Source organism: Cygnus atratus, chromosome 3, assembly GCF_013377495.2.
Source record: "Cygnus atratus isolate AKBS03 ecotype Queensland, Australia chromosome 3, CAtr_DNAZoo_HiC_assembly, whole genome shotgun sequence".
Lineage (NCBI taxonomy): Eukaryota > Metazoa > Chordata > Aves > Anseriformes > Anatidae > Cygnus > Cygnus atratus.
Window position 1 is genome coordinate 42516600 of NC_066364.1, and position 19925 is coordinate 42536524.

Genomic DNA, 19925 nt, shown 5'->3' on the forward strand with positions numbered 1-19925 from the left:
TTTTAATTACCGTAGGCTCTTCAACTCAAATCATGTAAACTATAGCCTTCATAAGGATATTGCTGTTATATTTACTAGCAATTAACTTGAAGTAAATTCCTATTTGTCTGTTATCTGCCTGTAACTTGCACCCAAGAGTAGTATTTTAATGAATTTGAAACCCAAAGTTCTAAGTTAGACCAATCATTGTCAACAAGGTAATGCTAAGAAGGAAATGCAATTGAAGAACAGATTCTGCTTAAGTTGATTCTGTTCAATTTTATCTTCTCAGATATGAGCTATGATACATAGAATTCACAGTCCCCAAAACAACAACAAAAAACATCTCAAAAAAGCCCTAAAATGTTTTACAGTACTAAAAGTTCCTAGCCAAATCTATTAATTTAAGAGATGATTTTTGTCTAACTCCTGAACTTACATCTAATATAGACTTGTTGAGGACAACACAGGCTGAAACCTAATTTTTCTTTCTTTTTTTTTTTTTTTTTAATGTAGCATGATAATACCATAGGAATAGTATGTGTTATCAACATCTTTACTAAGTTTAATCAAATCATTCGAAGTAATGAAGCACAGGCATGTGTGAAGTGGCTCACTGTCTGAAGGCCTTTCTATCTGAATAAACTGTTGTTTACTTCTTAACTGTGCATGAAGGTGGTTTGCAAATGATTTAAGGCTTTCTAAATCAATATTTTACTGTATTTACTATCAAAGTGGACAAGGTAATGGGGTGTGTCTGGGTTATTTTACTTAGTTCAACCTTATCTTTGCAATTAATGCTTCTTTCTTCTGTGAAGTTATGAAGCAATTTTCCATTGCTGCAGACAGAATTCCCACAGCATGGCCGTGTGGGTACTATCACAAACATTTGTAATATTTTCTAAATTCTATTTTCAAATACCCCGCAGTTATGTTGTCACTAAATACGTTTGTCACAATTCTCATAATGTGTAAATAAATTAATTGCAATTCTGCTGCTCTGGATGGTAAACAATATCAAGTCTTACTCTCTGAGTCATCCACTTAATTTTTATTTTTACTTTTTTTGAATTCCCTGTACAGTAAGTGCACCATGAGTAAGTGTGGCAGAATCAACTCTGCAGTTAGTGAGGTAGGCCTTAGGAGACTGTAGCTCACCATCTCTAATTAAATTGGTGTTATAGCAACATGTGGTGGTTGGTAACTATTCAACTGATATGTTTTCTCAATTTAAAAGCAGGGCAGAAAGCAGTAGGAGTCATTGCAGCCTCGTTGCTGTAATTTCCAATTCTCTTTGCCATCTTCTCTTTTACTTCCTCTACCTTACCTCCCTTCAATTTTTCAGCATTTTTATAGCAGAGTTCTGAAGCTGGGCTGGGCTCTGCAGCAACTTGTGTGTTGCTGCAAGTGTCTGCCAGTGGAAAGCCAACTTACTGGAGCAGGGCTGTGGCATGGAGCTGTTTCACACCGATTTTCTTCTCAGTCTCTGCAAGCTGGTGAAGTCTTAAATCTTAGAACTGTTGGATGCAATAGACGCTTTCTATATTTTGCAGTCCTCATTAGTATCTTCCTACACAACCTCAGGAGAAGTTAAAGCTGTTATTTTGTGGGTGTACTAAAGCTGAAAACCCCTTCTTCTCCAACCACCTGAGTGATTTACTTGGGCAGTGTGTCACTTCTAGGTTCAGCGAGTAGGACTGACATACCATGAGAAGTATCCAAAGAGAGACAAGACTGCTGAAGAACTAAAAGCATAATCTATATCTTGCACTCGCAAAGGGTACATAGGTGGTTTTAGGATGTTTTAAAGCTATAAAAATAGCTGTTTTTCTTTTGGATGCTTCTTCAGGGTTTGATGCATTCCACTTCATTTGTACAAGGAGAAGCCCGTCATAATGCACATGCTTTTGCCTTTTACATTGCACATTATGCTTGTTAGAAATTTTATAGGAAATATCTTACTTTAAAAAAAATCAGTTTCTTCACTGTCAGCAGTGCCATTTTTTGCACCTTGTTAACAACTTCATTTCAGTAGCCTGAAATGCAGTATTGGCTAGTTGAATTCTTGTCATTGTAGGCCTTCATCTAATAAAAGGTTGTATTTAAGCAGTAGAACCTCTATATTTGATGGTCCTGAACAGCTTTATGTTGTTGGTCAATGTTGTAAAATGCTGCTGGTTGCTTACCTTTGGCAGGAGTTAATCTGCCTAAGTTAACCTGTATTCAAACTTAGACATCTAAAACCAGGCTGAGTCCCAATCCACTCTTACTGGATGACCTAGTGTGCAAGTGACCAATGAATTAAACTGCCTCTCCATTTAACAGGTAAAGCCTCAAAAGAAAGAGATACCCTTAGCAGCATTGAGTGAGAATGAAGAATGGCCCACTGTGTCAGATTGTTGACTACTTGCTTTAGGAGTAGCTGTTTGTGGTGCCTGGAGAAAAAGAGTAAGAACCGGCTAAACTTAATGTGTCCCTGAGAATTCCCACCTGTGCTTAGCTTGGGCATTTCCAGAGCAGGGTGTGATTTCTGTCTGTTCAGTAACCCTAAAAAAGTGTCTCATCCAAGCTTTTATCCTGCTTCCCATTGAGGCTGTGCAAGACATGTTGTCCACTGTGTGCTCTGACAAGCGACCACTTCATTATTGTGAAGAAATACTTTTTGTTTGTTCTTCTGAATCTGATTTCTACCAGTTTCATTTCATTTTCTCTGGTTCTTCTGTTGGAAAAAACAACAAACTGTTGGTTCCTAGGTGTTCTTCTCATGGCACTCAATCATCATCTCTCTTTCAGGTTGGAGGCTTCTAACTTTCTCAGATATTACTCAAATGGAAGCCGTTCCATATTCTTGGTCATTCTTTGGATCTTCTCTAGTATATCTTTTGTGAGATTTGTGTGCAGTGTTAGGCGAAGCATAGACTTCTGCCTGGGCACAGGGTTGTCTTCTGTTTTGTTCTCTCTCAACTTAAAAAAAAAAAAAGTCTAAGTTTTTTGATTGCTTTTTAAAACTTTTTCAAACTTTTTTTTTCTTTAACCATTGCTGCGTACTGAACTGACACCTTCAAGAAACTCTCATACTGCAAAACTTCTCTTTTGAACTGTAATGTTCAGGAGGGACACCATCACTTTCAAATTTAAGATGTTTTTTTTCATGTGGATCACTCTACATTGAATTTTAGGCCAATCACTCATCTCATGCAATACTGTCACAGTTTATCACATTTTGCCTGTGCCCTTACTAATTGGAATAGCTTTGTCTCAATGGATGCTGTAGCTGTACTGGTCTCACCCTTTCCCAGATTGTCTCTGGATATGTTAAATATGCAAGACTGATGTGCTCCACTGGAATCAACACTCCCCTGTAAAAACTGGCCAGCTATTTTATTTTATTTTATTTTATTTTACTTTATTTTATTTTATTATTATTTTATTATTAATTTATTATTATTCTAATTTTTTTATTTAAATTTTCCCCTCCCCATCTTCAATCACTCATTTATCCAGGCAAAGACCTCTGTTTTTCTTTCCTCTCTTGGATATTTCGTTTTAAAGGCCTTTGAAGAACTTTGGATTCACAAAAAAGATTTTGACACTTTGTGGAAAAGTAATGGTTAGAGCCCAGTATAACATTCTCTTCATCAGTAGACTATAGCTATTACTTTTACATGTATAAAAGCAATTTTACATGTGTGTGTATGTGTACGCAAAACTCAAAATCTAGTAAAACATTTACCATTTCAGCTGTGTGGAGCATTCTCAGCTCCATGGATGCAAGGAGCATGGATGAAATAAGAATGTGGTCTTCCAAGATTTATAGAGTACCAGCTATAAAAGCAAGTAACAACTGTACATAAAGCCCATTTGAAAGCAATATTACTAGATATTTAGATACCTTATAAAATATCTGTGTTTTTAGAAGCTCTCATACCTGGTACTGAAGTACCTGCCTTTCCAGAATTTGATTTCAACACAAAAGGAGTAGATATCAAGCCTGTGGAATTTTTGGGAATAATTAAATTGGCATCATTGGGGTTTGTTACTTTAGAGGGGTTTTGTTTGTCAGAGGTGAAGGAAAAGTCAAAGGTTAAATGAGAACAGCCAAATGTAGACCACTAAAAATAAAATGAAGAGATGAGTTTATAGAGGCATTTGTTCCAGAGGAGATAGCTGATCAAGGGCAGAGCTCAGCTGATGATGAAAGCTACTGTGAGAAATGACTGTAATATTAGCAAAAACTTGGTTAGTCAAGACATTCTTCTTCTATTTACCAAATAGCTGATGTTTAATTGCTGTTGTAGGTTTTCTCAGTAAAAGGATATGGAAAACCAAAGAAAAAATTGGTCATTGAGCTGGCTTTGTTCTCTAGGCTTTGTATCATACAGCTTAATAAAGATATCAGTGGGTATTAGGTGTGGTACTTTAGCAAAGTTATACTGTGATCATAATGGAAAATAGTTTTATAGTCATAATGGAAAACAAGATTTTTTTGAAAGATATAAACTGTTCCTAGTTTAACCCTTCATAAAATGGGCTGGATATGAAAGGTATCTGGCACAAACCTTCATAAAATGAACCATTTCAAATTGCAGCATTAGGCTTCTCGCATAACAAGTATGCTTTTCCAGTTAAGCTGCAGAATAGGAGACAATTGTTGCAGTTTACTATTGGTTGGTACATTTGGATTTCAGTGTGTAATGACATTTACGTCACATAATGACTAGCTTCTTAGAAGCTAATTATAATAACTAAGATTATGTTATTCCAATTCTGCTAAATGAAACTTTGCCGTACAACTATTTAGTTATGACTTACATACTGTGAGGTGAGAAACTTCTTGTCTTGCTATGTTGAGTTTGCTTTTAAAAGTAGCCCCTCTTAAAGGTGTCAACACTTTCTCTTTTTCTTTCTTTCTTTTTTTTTTCCCCCAAAAATATAAAGAAGGTTTGCCTTCTGGAATGAAATGTGTTGTGGTAAAGTGCTAGCTCAAGAGCTGACTTTTATTCCAGTTTTATTTTGAGCTTGGTTTTGATATCACTTGCTAAAATCATCAAAGGAACAATAGGCTTATGCATTCACTGGGAAGCATTACACCAATTTAAGCCAAAATTTGCAAATGTGACTCATACTTTTCTGTGCTTGACTGGAGATGCTGTAAAAAAAATCTGTTTTTAGTTATGCTGCTCCCTTTATATTCCAGAAGGCAGGCCTATTTAAGAGTGACTATTGTTAGGACAGGCTGTACGTTAATGCAGATTTCTGCAATGCATTGCATGGCACGGTCCTTGCAATTCAGTTTTCTTTCTTCTGCCACAGTGAAAGTGATTTTAGCATTCAGAATCACCTGTAGTGACTCATTTCTTTTGCAATAGTGAAACTAAGGGTACTGTAGCTGTGGTAGTTCACTTATTATTATTATTATTATTTATTTATTATTTATTATTTATTATTTATTACTATTATTATGATATGGGATTGCACATAATTGTAGAATTATTGTTTCTACAACATAACTTAGGCTACTTTTGAACATAGGCCTTTTTAGTGATGAAATCATTAGCAACTCATAAGGAATAGTAAGCAATGATCTGTCCTTTTAACTTGTATCTCAAATTATGTTTGTGCATCTAAACAGAAGTTTGGACAAGTCATCTTATACTGGCTATTAAGAGTACGATCATCAAAATATGTACTATATTTGATGTATATTCAATCAAGAATTTAACTTGTTAGTAAGAAAATGCTTCTCTAGTTGTTTATTTTGACTGAAAGTAAAGACCCTGTGCCTTGTTACAATCAAGAAAATTACTTTGTTCTTGCTGGGTGGCTCCCAACAAATGTGCACAAATCACATTCTTAGCTCTTCTAAACAGCAGTGCACCTCTTTACTTCCATTTGTGTTACTTGTTTCTAAAGCTACTAAGTGGTATCTCTGTATTAACAGTGCAATGTAACAAGTGTATAACATAAATGATTTGGTATGCTCTTAGGTGCAGTATATCACTGTCTGACACTGATGTACTGAAAGAAATGGCAAAAGTTCAAAGGAATTTGCTAACAGTAACGCGAGCCTTAGGTACTGTGCATAAAATTGTATATTGTTCAGTTTCTCCTGTATTTCTTTTCGTCTCTTTAACCATATAGTCCCGTAAACTGGGAATGAGAGCTGACCTTTTCATTTTACAGGATTCATTTTAGTTGAATGGCAAATGCTTAAAAAACAATATTTAGATAGATTTCATTGAGCAGATGTATTACTGCAGGCTCAGTTATCAATGATTGACATTATGTGACATTTTCTCTGAGAGTTTATACAGAACTTGTTCAGAAGAATCATGTAATAAGCCTCTTAATCACATTTCGTGTAGTTGGTATTGATGGATATGTTTTTTCAGTGCGCAGGAGACTCCAGAGGACATGCCTTATGATTGATTTAGGACACACAGGCTTAAAATGGGAGGAAAACAAAACAAAATTATCATGTTAGTTATGAGAAGAACAAACCATGTTTTTACATGCAGTGAGGAAATATTTACATATTAAATTGATTATTTAGATAAGTGTATGTTACATATCTAGAATGTGGTTAATATTTGATACAGACTGTCATCTGTCAAAGTAGTACCTTGATTCTTGTTTATTCAGTCTGATTTTTTTTATTATTATAGGTAAAAACAGCAAAGAAGAAACAATATTGCTTATGTAATGAAGGATTAGAACATGGAAGTTAAGAACAACTAAAGGTTAATACTACAAAGGGGATTAAATAGATTATGAGTTATTTATTTAATATTACTGTTACGCGAACATTGAGGTGATACTTTTAGTACAAACTGCAGAGGAGAAAGTTTTGGCCTGACAGACTTTATAGTCCAAACAGATGTGTCTCAGGACTGGATATTTACAAATTTGAGCAACCCATATAAAGATAAGACTAGGTACCAAATCAGGAAGAATTTAAGACTGTAAGTTGTTCCATTGATGCTGGTAAGATTCCACAGGCTTAAAATTACACATGCAATAAAAAATACTGACGTATCACATCATAACTGAGTTCCCTGAGCAGTGTAGAAAATTGATTCAAGATCTCTTAAGTGCTAGTTTACTTTCTTAATAGCTTCTATGATGCATCAGAGAAGTACAATCAGTTTCCTGATAAGAAAAAGATGTAAAACAGAAGAACATAGAAGTAAATGAATATGTTGTGGGAAGTGAATCTGAATAAAGCACTGCATTTACTGAAAATGCCTATCTATTTTAAAATATTTTAAAGAAGAACTCAAGCAATATCATTGTGGAATTGTGGAGGCAGAAATTTGAGATGATAATTCTGCTCTTCTAAAACAGTAAACCAGTACTCGACAGTGTTATCTTAAAAATTCAGTGCAAGAAGATAAATAGGTAACCTTGACAATGACACTCATAATAGTTCTTTACCAATTAGCTTGCTTGAAAGACAGAATAGATGTTCGCTCATTTTCAGAATTGTCCTGTTTTCTTCAGGTCTAACAACTACGTATTAGTTTTTTTATTTTCTTCAGATGTATTTCTGAATTGGGTGGAAGAAGTTAGTTATGGAGGTAATATGATTACCAAATAAGCTGCTTGTTTCATTTTGAATCTTAGCTGTAGAGTTCAGTAATAAAAGAGTCTGGGTGGGATGGCATGCTTACGGTTTAATTTATGCAAAGAATGGTAGGATTTTTTTTTTCCCTGTAACTTTTGACCAGAGTTCTTAAAATATAGCTGATAATTTTTCAGGGAAAGTAGGAGCAATTATTTATTTACTTATTTTTAACAGAGTACTCTGTACTTAAGAGATGAGTAAGCTCATGTGCACAGAGGCTAACTCACTGCTAGTTCATCTTGACATCCTGTGTGTTCATCTTTTTTGAGTGTGTTGCAATGAAAGGAACTACAAGAATGCTAGTTCACTCTGTGCCAACTTTCCACTCTCTCTATCTGGTTGTGATTGTGAGGAAGTGCAGCAAATGGGTATACCTTTTACAGTAGAGTATATGTCGGATTTCTGGACACAAGAGCAACAGCTGAAGGTAAAGGCAGGCTCTGGTACCGCAGTTGCAAAAGCTCTAACTGCCAGTTAGAGTCAAGGATGAAAGATAACAGGGTAAGCTGAGTGGGGGATACTTGTATTGCACTGTGTGAAGCAAGCCTGGACTTGCTGAAACCCTATGAACACCCTGGGAATGCAGCTTCTAATTCAGATGCTTCTGAAGAATCCCGGGATTACTGTGTTTGCTGCCTGACTGATAACACCATGGTTGAGCGAGAGTTTGTGCAGTTCAGAGCTATGTGTTAGTGGGGGGGATCCAAGTGGTCTTCGGCTGTGGTAGTAGACGTAGGACTAGGGCTGCAGATAGTTATCAAAACAATGTTTGAGAACAGCAAAGCAGGATGGAAATGTTCTTTTTTGGGTTACTGTAGATTAGCTCAGTTTACTCTGTTTTTTGTTTTTTTTTGAAAGCTTAGGTTTATTTTAAGTTGCTTTTAGAGGTGAATCAAAGAAAAATAAAGATTTCAGTCACTTCACATTCTTGCTGAGGGAGCTTTGAGATATTTCAGAGGTTATTGCTATGCAATGGAACAGTTTACTTTTATTACTGGAAGAGCCAGGGCATTTCTTGAAGGCAGTAATTTAGATGTTCATTTGCTCATCTCCCATTTGGAATGTATCACAAAAGTTGGTTGGGGCTGATGTAGCTGAAACAAGGGATAAGCATAAGAAGGTCAAGGTAGGGAAACGGAAGGCATTATGTATGGATTCAGCCTGTCATAATTGGCAGTCTGCAACTATTTTTAAAGAGCTACTTACCCCTAAGGCTTTTGAACTAGAAATGACTTACACGAATTCAGGTAAGTGAAAGAGAACTCAGGTTCTTTATATATAATTATATACGTATAATTTGTCACATGAAACACACTTAAAGGTGCAAACATTTTTCAGTTTCTCCTTGCTGTTATGGTTTGTAGTTTTCATTCCAGAAATACTCATCTTAAGAAAACAGAAGAAATTCTAAAGATGAATATAATGAAAGGAAGCAATTAACTTCTGTCTCTTCAGCTTTCATTCCTCAGTTCAGTCAACCCATTACTTAGGATTAAAGTTTTCACCTGTTTTAGGTATCTAGGCTAAGCTAAGTGTTTAGGCTTCCTCTACAGTTACAGAGTAGAAAGGATACTTGATACAGCCTCACCTTGAATATTGTGTGTAGTTCTGGGCTCCACAATATAAAAGGATAGTAAGATATTTCATCACGCTAAGTCCTGTAAATGGGTGTCTAAACATATCTATTTCTATCTATTGATTATCCACAAAACACTTTCACTTAATTTTGTTATACAGCTGCCTATCTTTACGTACTGTTATTACAGGCCCCAATGACAATTTGTTCTCCTATTCTCTCAAGTTTCCAGTATTTTACCAATTTTCTTTCTATCCAGTATTTACACAGCATATCATTGCTCATTTAATGACATTTTTACTTTCCTTTAAACACTTTTTAAATGTTAAACAGGTTTTCTTCAGATTTAAATTAGCACCTAATGGTTTTCAATGTCTTTCAAATATATTCCTGTAATTTATTTGAACTTGTATCAGTGTTCAAATTGTACATGTATGTATATATTAAACTCCCATCAGAAAGCTTATAAAAGCTGAAGAATTCCAGTTTATTTCTACCTAGGTCACTAGTAGTAAGTCACTTAAAATTTTGGTCACCATTCTTTTCAAGTATAACAATTTGTTCTTTTTATATTTGTTTACTTGTCTCCTGAGACTGTACGTGTTTTATAATTCTGTTTCTGTCCTTTAAAAGGACACTGAGTTGCATGGAATTCACTGAAAGTATTTACTTGTGTAAAATATTGTACGATGTGATTAAGTTGTTTTCTGACGATTTACGGCTTGCTAAGCCTGCCAAGGCTATAAGATTGATGCGTACAAATGGGGACAAGCTCATTACTGTCACAGATAGGATCATCTGAGTAAGTAAGAAAGTGACTCGAAGGCAAGGAGCAATTTTGTACCTCACTGTTTCTGACAGCGAGCAATTTGTATTTGGGGGATTTTTAATATTCTTTTCATGTTTCTGTATTCCTAAAGTTGTATTTTATGAAGGAGTCTGTACCTGTTGTTGCAGAGCTGCATGACTGATTAAAAAAATCAATGGATCTAGACACTTTTTGTCTAATTTATTACAGTTAAATTAAAATAAGTATACATTATTATTCTGATTTGGTGGTGTTTCACACCCATCTTGCATTTTGCTTTTAAAATCTAAGCAGCTGCAAAAGCTGAGCATAGGAAGTTAGAACCAATGACTGTGCTATGCATCATTTACTCAGGCTGTTCTGCCCAGTTACATCAGATCTGATCACATCTTTACCTGTTGTTGTGTTGCATCCAGTGTTGAGCTCTTGTCTTATTTTGTGTTCTATGTAAACAGCTCTGTAAAGGTGCCTTTGGCTGCTGAGGGCAAACCTGTGAAACTGCAAGGTGCTGTGTATTAAAGGCCAACCAACTTGCTATTCATCTTCAAAGTCAGATTTTCAAGATGTCAGAGAGCTGCTTTTGTCAAATACAGTTTGATTATTTTTATCCAAGGATCGTGCCCTTCATTTTCCTCTCAGAAGTTCACTAGCTCTGATTCTGTTTCAGGCCTAGATTAGAAGAAGAATGGAGGGCTGTTTCCTCCCCTTTCTCTTTTTATGGGTAATGAAGTGTCTGCCCGCTTCACAGAAATGAAGTTTGTAGCTAGCTACATCCTAGTTTGCAGCATCTCAAACAAATGTGAGCTCAGGTGGAGACATTTGTGACTGGGTGGGTATATGCTGATCCCTGAATTCTAGAGCACTTGTCACAGAATGGCAGGAGGATTATCTTCACTTTTCTTTTGGGGGACGGATTTAGTTCATTAAAATCTTGACTAAAGAAAGCAATCACTTTATTTTCCACAATGTTCTCTCATTGACTGATTGGATATCAGAGCAAGACCTGTAGATTTAAAGGAACTGAAAGAAAAGATGGGTCCTCTAATCAGTTGTCTTTGTTGTAAAAAAGGGAACTGAAGTTGACATATTGGCAATTTGGGTGCTGCCCACACTCATGACCATCTTGGAGGAAAAAAGGCATTTTCAAAGAAGGTTTTATTTTGTCCAAGCAGAGGTATTTTAAAGCAAAGTATGAAACATTAGCATTGTTGAATTATATGAATAACTTATAATAATTAACATTTCATGTTTAGCCAAAATTGGTAACTTTTCTGGTAAGTTTGATTTTGAATTACGCACTTGTCTAAAGATTTTATATATCATTATTTTTCTTGCCTGTCACTTGTACAACTACCTGAGATGTTTTTCTTATTGCCTTGTTTTTAATATAACTGAGAGAAAAATAAAGTAGGCTACTAGCTTTGCATTAAAAGAAGGACTGATGGATCTATTTAAGTGCAGAGAACTTCAGAGCATTTTCAGAGATACATCTGAAATCTGAGTTTGACAGCCCAACCATAACTCATTCTCTAGGTGTTGGAGAAGTCTTAAGCCAGAATTTAATGACCAATGTATTTCTACAGTTAAAAGCATAACAATCAAGTACGGCAGCCTGAATTAAAGACTGGGTTTCTAAGCTCAAATTCTGCCAATGGTCAAGCAGATATTTTTTCATGCCAGATTAAACCTTTAAACTGTCAGGCTGAGAAGGAAATTTGCCTGCTGGTAAGGACACTGAGGATCATCAAGCAGAGTTCGGTTCTCCTGTGTAGGAGACTACTTTCCTGGTGGCTAATTCAGTTCAGCCAAATGTGGACTGTCTGAGGACCATTGCAGACTTTATCTTGCAGTTAAATGCTTTGGCGTTGCTCCCTGAAAAATAAATGTTACTGAATGTCAAAAACTTCCAGAGAATACTTAGAGGGTCGCCATGAGAGAAAATGAGCTCTGTGTAGCAGATGGCACATAAAGCTGCAGCCCTGTGGCTTACAGGCAGCTACAGTTCTGATAGCACGCGGCTCTATTAGACTCTGCCTGTGCTAGTACATTAGATGGATAAAGGCTTGTTTTCTGTCCCTAAATGCAACTGGTGCAGCGTGGCTTAGGTCCGTGTGACTAAACCTCCTCCCCTCTGCAAACATCTTGGCCTTATCCCTTTGGAACAGCCACGGCTTGAGGTACTGCATGGACTGAGGCCTGGGCATTGCCTCAGAGGGCTCTGGCTGGCAGGGGCCAGAGCCGCGCCGAAGGCCGTGTTCATGAGGCATGGTGGGCGATTACACCTCGGTCCCTGTGACAGTGGCCTCATCCCCTTGAGTTCACTAGTTTAGGCGCAGTAATAAGCCATGTGTAAGGACTGTTCTAGAATCGTTGTGGTACTGTAGAATAGTTTGTAAATGTAAATCTAGTAAGACTACAATGAAAACCTGTATTAGTTCATCACTGAAGTGATTCCTTGTCTACAGATGAGATTCATGTAAGTGTTCCTCTGTACCTGAAAGCTTATCCCATTGTGAGACATTCAGTCTTTGATCAGAATAGAAACTTTATGAAGTAACGATGCTCTTTAGATGGTTCCCATGTTCAGGCAGTTGCTGTAGTACAGCCAGGGAAAGCAGAACATGCAGCACCTTGTACCTTGCAGGCACTTGCAGGCTTTCTGCAGGCACTGCATGAAGAATCTGGTTGTAATGAAGGTGTGCAAATCCACCCCATGAGAGCTGTGTAGGCAGGTGGTGTTGTTAGACTTTACCCTCTTTATTCAGGAGTTGGTGTGACAATGGAGTATTATCCAAAAAAGTGTATTTAGTAATGAATATCTGAGATGACAAGTTTGTTTTCATAGCGAGGGAAGTACCTATGCATACAGTGACACAACTGTTTCACTTTCAATGGCATCAGTGCAAAGGGTATTCTTAGAAGAAGAACTTTTAAGAGCTTCAGAATACTCAAGATATTTCTGAATTTTGGAATATATCTTAGCAAAAATAAATGTGAATGAAATTTTTTTTCTTCTAGTTCCAGTCCAGATGTATGTTGACCACCAGCTGCAGACAGTCTGTCAAAAAACATGTAGCAGCACTCTTCCCAGGATCTAGCTTGTGTGCTTCACATTATTTAACATTCATTAACTTTTTTAAACTATGTATTGTTGCCATTGCTTTTGTGTTCCAGTCTTACACACAGATTAAATCAAAACATGACCTGCCCCAACACTTCTCTGTGCTAGCTGGTCAAATTGTTACTTAATAGAATTAGCAACAGCTGATGCATGAAATGTTTGGTACAGCATTATTAGCGGTAGTGTAAATTCACTCTTGTGCAAGAATTTGAACACTTTCCCTGATTTCTCCAAGGCAGGATATACTCTGTAACTGTACATTCAAAAGCTTAAGGACACATTGCTAACACATCAAAGCATATGTAAGTGTATAAATTTGACTATAAGAAAATAGTTGTTCATTGGTGTGGTGCTTAGAAAACATTCTATTTTTTTCAAGGAAAAACCCATATTTTAATTAAAAATATCAGACCTCCTAACCATGACACTTGTGAGTAGTAACACAACACAAAACTACTGGTAACATGCTCGTGCTTAACAAATACTTTTGAAAGGCTTAGTGTAGGTAAAATGACATTAAATATTCCTCTTTTAGATATCTGGTGTGATTTTTTTTTTTTTTTTTTTTGTCTCAAGTCTTGCATTGCACTTCTGGTTGTCATATACTGTGATTTAAAGTCACTTTACTATGTGAAGTTTATCCTTTTTGGTGAGAGCATGATTTATGCTGTGATAGTTATGCCCAACAGTGAATCTGTTTATCCCTAATATTGTAGGAAATTCTGTAGTTACTCCATTTTACCATATTGTAACAGATAATTTAGGAAATAGATATGCAGCCCTTCCCATTGGCCACTGAAATATTTCCCTACTCAAAGTGTAACAAGTTTAAGTGTTAGAAATGTTTCTATCTCACAACATTCACCAAGCATCCCCAGTAAAGCCAAGTAGAAAATAAACAGAAAAACTACCTGTTAACTGTGCTGACAACGTATTACATACAGTCTCTGGATAGCTGGTGCCACATCACAGGTCATAGACTTAACAGAATGTGTTTACAAATAATATCTTTTTCAACACTCAAGTATGTGATATTAGTAGCTCCAACAGCAGCATAGACATACATGATAAATAATCCAGAGTGGGTGCAAATTTGAACATACAGACAATTAAATGTGAACTGGAAGAACATCTTAACCAGAAGAATATCTCAAGTACTGAACTTCAGAAAGAGCTCCTAGGGCATAGTTTTTTATATCTTAAAGTTGAACCCTTAAACACAATGGAAATGGGAGTTAAGACTTTGAAAAGCTATGCTTCTGGATATATTCATATCAGCATATTAACCTGGACCAGAAATTCACTTGTAAAGTTTTTTTTTTTTTTTTTTTTTTTTTTATTGTCCCTGTTAATTACTTTTGGATGAAACTAAACCATCATGCTACAGGTGCTGGTGGGTACAGACAATGGTTAATCTGACGTAAACCCTCAAAAAAACACATTTGGCATGAACTTAGGTTCTTGGAAGGAACTTCTTTGTTCTACAAATCCACTCCATTGTAGCACACTACTGATGAACATAAACATAACCCCTGTTGTTCAAAGAGCAGCAACCTGGGTTTAGTGCAAGGGAGAAATTTGTAATGGGAGAGAGTTACAAGGTTACATTCTATAAAAAAAAGATTGAAGCTTATTTGTCCCCCAGAAATAAGGTGGAAGTTGAGTTGGAAGAGGCACACTGGAACAGTTGTAAGCCCTTGACTTGAGCTATAACGTCAAAGCTTGGAGCAGCATCCAAGAAGTGGTTGATATGTCTTAAATTTCTAGTTCAGAAGTGTACGTGACACATTCTGGCTTTTAGTTAGGACATTGTTTGTTGTTGTTGTTGTGTTTGTTTGTTTGTTTATTTTTGTTTAGTTGTAGCTATGACTAAAAACCTTGGATCAAGCCTTGTTGGCTCAACTTGAGAACTAGGAAGGTGTCCAGTAGCTATATTCAGAGTAGGCTTGCATTTATATCTGATTTGCTGTAGCTCTTTCCAAAACCCTGGGGATAAGCATTAGTAAAGAAGTATTTTCTTTATTTTTCCATTGAGCCTGTCCAGTATGCAGAGGATGTCTTTGGATGAAACTGATGGCTGTTGGCATTGTCTCTATGCAATTAACAAATGCAAATGAAGCATTATTTTCAGATATGCTGGAAGGCACTGCATCCCAAAAAGTGTTTAAGGGTCTCGGATGCAGGGCAGGGCTTTGCCCATGTTTGTTGCGTGGCTAGTTGTCAACTGGTGCTGCATTTTGGCCTCAAGTTCTCTCTTCCAGACGCAAACTGGAGGTCTGCTTTTACAAGGAGCAGATGGTTGATGGGTTTCTTGCAGCTCCTGGCAAGCCCTGAAGCCTCACAGTAGCTATTAGACTTCACTTGATACATCTAAATGACAATGAAATGTCCAGCCATGATTACATTTTTAAAGGAATTAGGAAAACGTCTGAACTTGTTATATATATATTTTTCATGTATACATCTAGGTCTGTTTCACGGCTGTGTCTTACATTAGTGTGATAAACCTTTTAAACTGTTTGACATTTCTGGAAGGAGCGCTGTTATCGCTGTATTTCAATGAGAATTGCAAAAAGACAAGGACTGGCCATGTGATAAATGTCAAAAATGCTTATCCTGGCTGACTTCCAGGCAACAGATTTATGTCAAATTATGGTATTTTAATGATGAAAAGGCTAACACTTCCAGAAGAAATAACTTATTTGCAAGAAACTCTCAGTTCTTGAAAGAAGCTGCCTGAGTCTATGTGAATGCCATGTGATAAACTGTTGGAGAGGATAGGGCTTATTTTTAACTTTAAACTCAGCAGTGCTTGGTGGATAGGTTGCATATACGAAATCCAGTGTGCTTGTTGACTGCCTCAGCTTCTGCAGGTATCAGCTAGACTAGCCACAAAAGTAGACGAACGTATATAATTCATAGCAAGTGCTCCTTTAGTGGAGTTCTCCAAGGTAAAGTTTGCTAGCCTACGTAGGAGTATTAACAGCTTTACACAAAACCAACTGGGGCTAAGTTTAGACTCTAGCAATGACAGATGGTAGGACTGTTTAATTTATTTGTTCACAGTTTACTGTCAAAAGACTGAGAATGGTGTATCTTGTTAAATGTGTGGGAGAGTAGCAAAAGTAAAGGTTGCATTTTTGGAAGAGCATTGGACTGGGGAATGGGAGTGACAAGAGGAGGGAAGGAGTGATAATTAGGGACATGCAACAGGAGTGCAGGCTGGCAGGGAAGAGCATGGGGTAAAGATGGGAATTTAAACTTAACAGGGATGGGAAGAAAAAGATTCCTACAGGGATCCAGAGACTGAGTAGGGTTGCTTCAGTGCAGGGAGGCACTGAAGGCTGATGTCCTGGAAAGTAAGACTGGATGAAGGGACAGCTGCCTTTCTCATCGTTACTTGTAGGTAAGTCCAATATAATCCGTACTAGTCCTCGGTGTAGGTTTTCTGGGAAGATTAATGTGGTCTGAGAAACTGGGTGAATAAGAAGTAAAGGGAAGTTGGATATGCAGTCACCTAAACCTACATCCTTACTCTTCTTTCAATAACTTGAGTATTATATTGTTCACATTCCAGTCTGAGGTGATACTTGGAGAGCATTATTTAAAAAAAGATGTGTTAATTGCCTCTTTGTCCCATACAAGTAATTGTGTATGGCTTATTGTCCTTCCTATATATAATGATACTATTCATAATAATAGTTTTTAGTTCTAGTGTTTGTAGGGATTTTTTTCCTAAGTCCATTTTTTTGTTATTTTTATTGAACAATACTTTATTGTGTGACTGTTCCCATTGATTTCACCTAAATTACTTAGGAAGTATATATTCATGGGCCCAAGTGATTTGTTTCATTTTTTTTCAGAACAAGTTTCTGTATTTCTTTATTGAGAAAAGGGCTCTTTTGCAATATTGATTGCTATGGGGAAGTATTGAACGCTTGTTATAGATCTCACTCTAACTCACAAGTCAGTTGCTATTTAGAATTCTTTTCCAAGGAAATACAGGAGTTAGCAAAGATGGAAAAATGAGTCCTGTTCTTCCTGGACCTTCACTGGGGTTATTTCTAATTCTTAATAACATTTCTTTTCTTTTCCTAGGCAATGTTCAGTCTCTGCATGGTTGAAAGTGAAGCTGATGAGGTGAATTTGCATGGTGTCACAAGCCTAGGTTTAAAACAAGCCCTGGACTTTGCATATACTGGACAGGTACTGTACAGTTCTTCAAACTGAAAGAGAGAAGTTAAAACAATTTGCAATAATAACAGATCACCCTTAAAGAACTACTATAAATGATTATTATTCACACTGCCCAGTACAAGGTCTTTTGGTTTAACAGATCTTATTTTGGATATACTGCTGTGTCTGTGTGTCTGTATGGTGGTGTGGGAGTGGCTGGGCTGGTGGTTGGTGGTCCCCCTCTCTTCCTGTAAGACGGATTATCTAATAAATATACTGTTTATGTGCATTGTATCTACGCAGTGAACCATACAGGACTCCTATGCCCCTTTTATGGTGGTCTGGTTGTTCATAAAAATTAACATAAGTTGATCTATCTGCTAAATATGGGAGGAAAAACAGACTAGGTGCTTTTCTAAAAATAAATATTTATAAACCATTGCTGTGCTTGAAAAATTATAACTGAGGGAAAATGTAGTATTTTACTTTTTGGGCAGATGCAGTCCAAGTGTCTGTAAATGCTTATAGGTAATGCACTTTTTTTTTTTTTCATGTTTTATGATAGCATGTTACTAGTGTATAAGTCAAAACAAAACTTCGGAGAATTGGAGAATGTGGAATGATGCTCCTATTCCCACCCCTATTGCCCTCTCCAAAATGATACAAAATAAAACAGCACAAAGAAAACATGTATGTTTCCTGCCATGCCAATGCACAGTATACCTGGTCAGCACTGCTATATGATGCCATCTCAGTTCAGTGAGTTGAGAACTTCTTATGCCCAGCTTGGAGATGCACTGTTTTTGCTGTGTATTTTTAACGCTCTAGATAAACACACGATTTCTGGAATTATTGCTAAAATAATTGAATATGTTAAATTTGAAAAGAAAAGCTTAAATCCATATTTAACTATTCCATATTATTATTATATTATAATATATATATAATATTATATATATTATATAATAATAATATTAATATTATTGTATTATTTAGTTATGGGTTGTACTACAGTATGAGTATGGGGCCTTTTTTTTTTAATAGGGAATTAAATAGAAATAAGAGATTTATATGTATTGCCACAAAACAGTTAATAGTTTACAATTGGCCTTAGAGATTAACCCTTGAAATTCTTGTGTTTCTGCTTTTATGGAAAACACAGCTTATTCAAGTCTTTCCCTTTGATATTAAAAAGAGAGTGAAAGAAAGAGAGAGAGAAAAACAGAAAGATACCGTACCATGTTACTGAATCGGCTGAAGGTATCAGTGTATGGCCTGTCATCTGTATGTTTTGTGTTCTTTCACTTGAATGTTTTGATAGTAAAGGTGAATGTTTCCTGTGCTGTTGAGCACCTGAACCATGCTCAAAGTTATTAGAGAGTATGGGCCTATGATTCTGAAAAGAGAAGTCTTATTGCTAAATGGAAGTATTCAAAATACACTTTGTAAAGCCAATTTTGAAAAGATGGGTTGTAATGGACCTGTATGTGACCATTTCTGTCTGCTGTGAATAGAGGTATGCTCCCCTACTGTTCGGCGAAATTGAAACTTAAGTAAACCTGTGTAAAATACATTGGGAACCACAAAAGGACAGATTTGTTTTCCGCAAGCCAACAGTCCACCGCACCTTGCTGCTGGGATAGTATCCTCGGCTGCCTAGTAAATAATATATGCCTTCTATCCTTGATCCTTAGTATTTTGCTAAATCTGCATTCAGTTTGAATGTGTTTTAACTGAAATGTAACCTTCTGTATAAAACAGTGTATTGGAGACATCTGCTGGAAATATTCAATATTGCATGATAGCAATATTTGATGCCTACAGTTGTTTAAAATTATCAAAGTTAAGAAATTTAATTTTTAGCGTGATATTGCAATCTGATATCCATCTCTTATATCCTTGCATTATTTTTTTTTATTTGAAATGTGACTGTGGACTTAAATTACTGATGTTATCGTCCTGTGTACTGAGGCAGACAGTGCCTTATTGTAATAACCGTTGTAAATCTTTTGCTTTTAAGGGAAAATTGATTTTTCAATAGAAGAAAAGATTGTAATAAGACTGAAGTTAGATTTAAATAATATAAGAATTCCAACTGAATTAATGCATTACTATGATCCCTTATCATATAACAACAAAGAAATGTTGATATAGAAATGCATAAAAACTCACAAAAGGAATAGTAGCAGAATGCGATGTTGCTGTATCCGTTTTTTCTCAAGAGTAAAGTTGAGACAAAAAACGGATACAATTTCATTAGCATGTTCTGTGCAGCTAGACTCTCAGTAGTTCTCTAATAATGAAATCTTTGGCAAAAGTGACCTTTCTTCTTACTCAGCTGTTCAGCAGACAATCTACTTAAAACAGGCATACAGCAGGCTTATTTGGAGCGGTATTGCCCCTTTGACAGGCTCTTCCCAGAGTGTTATATGTGATTGCAAAAGATCAAGGCAAAAGTTGAATTTAGTGAGTGAGTGTTGTGATATGCAGCTAATGGTTTCTTATTCCATAATGAATTTGAGGATGCTAAGGTTTCTTGTTTTCTGCATCAAGAGAGAGAGGAACCTCAAATCTGATTTGTTTTCTCTTGCAAATCCACAGTGCCCAAATCCAATGCCTACAAAGATGAAATTCCAGATTC

The 19925-nt window shown here is 36.3% G+C and overlaps 1 protein-coding gene across 11 annotated transcripts in view; it reads left to right on the forward strand.

The window, feature by feature from the left end:
• The window catches only part of KLHL32 (kelch like family member 32), a 122467-nt gene that overhangs the window by 35415 nt on the left and 67127 nt on the right, over nucleotides 1–19925 (forward strand). For 9 of the 11 annotated variants that reach the window (XR_007708097.1, XM_035561763.2, XM_050709954.1 and 6 more), the window contains one exon: nucleotides 17207–17314. Coding sequence is in view for 10 of the 11 variants with exons in the window: in XM_035561763.2 (XP_035417656.1) it covers nucleotides 17207–17314 (108 nt within the window). In the remaining variant the exon portion in view is untranslated. Of the gene's footprint in view, nucleotides 1–7889; nucleotides 8105–17206; nucleotides 17315–19925 lie in introns of those variants that run through there. The other 2 variants (XM_035561766.2, XM_035561769.2) reach the window with 2 other exon arrangements.